We start from the raw sequence: 846 nt of genomic DNA on the forward strand, positions 1-846 counted from the left end.
CTCCCAGGTTTTCTCTAGTTCATCCCATTCTTCGATTCCCCAGACGTGGAAGGCCGGCAGACATGGAACCTAACCCTTCGTTCAGCCGTCGATTACATTGCTCAAAGATCTTTTTATTTTTCGCTTCTTCCTTTTCTCTCTTCCTATCTTTCAATTTCTTTCGTGTTTTCTCTCTATTTCATCCCATCCTTCGATTTCCTCATGCGTGGAAGGCCGGCAGACGTGGAACCTAACCATTCGTTCTGCCGTCGATTACGTTGCTCAAAGATCTTTTTTATTTTTCGCTTCTCCCTATCTTCCAATTCCATCTTTCGTCTTTTCTCTCTATTTCATCCCATCCTTCGCTTCCCCAGGCGTTGAAGGCCGGCAGACATGGAACCTAACCCGCACGCTCTGCCGTCGGTCGCAGTGGTCTGAGAAATTTTTCAAGTCCAGCGGCCGCTACTTGAAACTCACCTTCATCACCGACCATTCCGTTACTAGGAGAGGGTTCACGGCCCACATCGCACCAAGTAAGGAAGCCGCTGGGAGATTACTTGGAGAGACGGGTAATGGGGTAACGAGGGAAAGGGATCACGAAGGAACAGGGTAACGAGGGAATGGGTAACACAGGAACAGGGTAACAAGGGGACGGGGTAATGAAGGAACAAGGTAATGAGGGAACGGGGTAACGAGGGAACGGGGTATCGAAGGAACGGGGTAACGAGGGAACAGGGTAACGAGGGAACGGGGTATCGAAGGAACAGGGTAAAGGGGTAACGGGGTAACGAAGGAACGGAGTAACAGGGTAACCGGAAAAGATAGACAGAGGGGTAAGGGAGGTAGTTTTTTTGTGGGGAGGGGGGT

The 846-nt window shown here is 50.4% G+C and overlaps 1 protein-coding gene across 1 annotated transcript in view; it reads left to right on the forward strand.

The window, feature by feature from the left end:
• LOC119589380 (cubilin-like) overlaps nt 1–846 on the forward strand; it is a 70,980-nt gene that overhangs the window by 39,170 nt on the left and 30,964 nt on the right. Inside the window, exon 39 of the mRNA XM_037937998.1 lies at nt 354–512. Coding sequence (XP_037793926.1) covers nt 354–512 — 159 coding nt within the window. The remainder of the gene's footprint in view (nt 1–353; nt 513–846) is intronic.

Source organism: Penaeus monodon, chromosome 25, assembly GCF_015228065.2.
Source record: "Penaeus monodon isolate SGIC_2016 chromosome 25, NSTDA_Pmon_1, whole genome shotgun sequence".
Lineage (NCBI taxonomy): Eukaryota > Metazoa > Arthropoda > Malacostraca > Decapoda > Penaeidae > Penaeus > Penaeus monodon.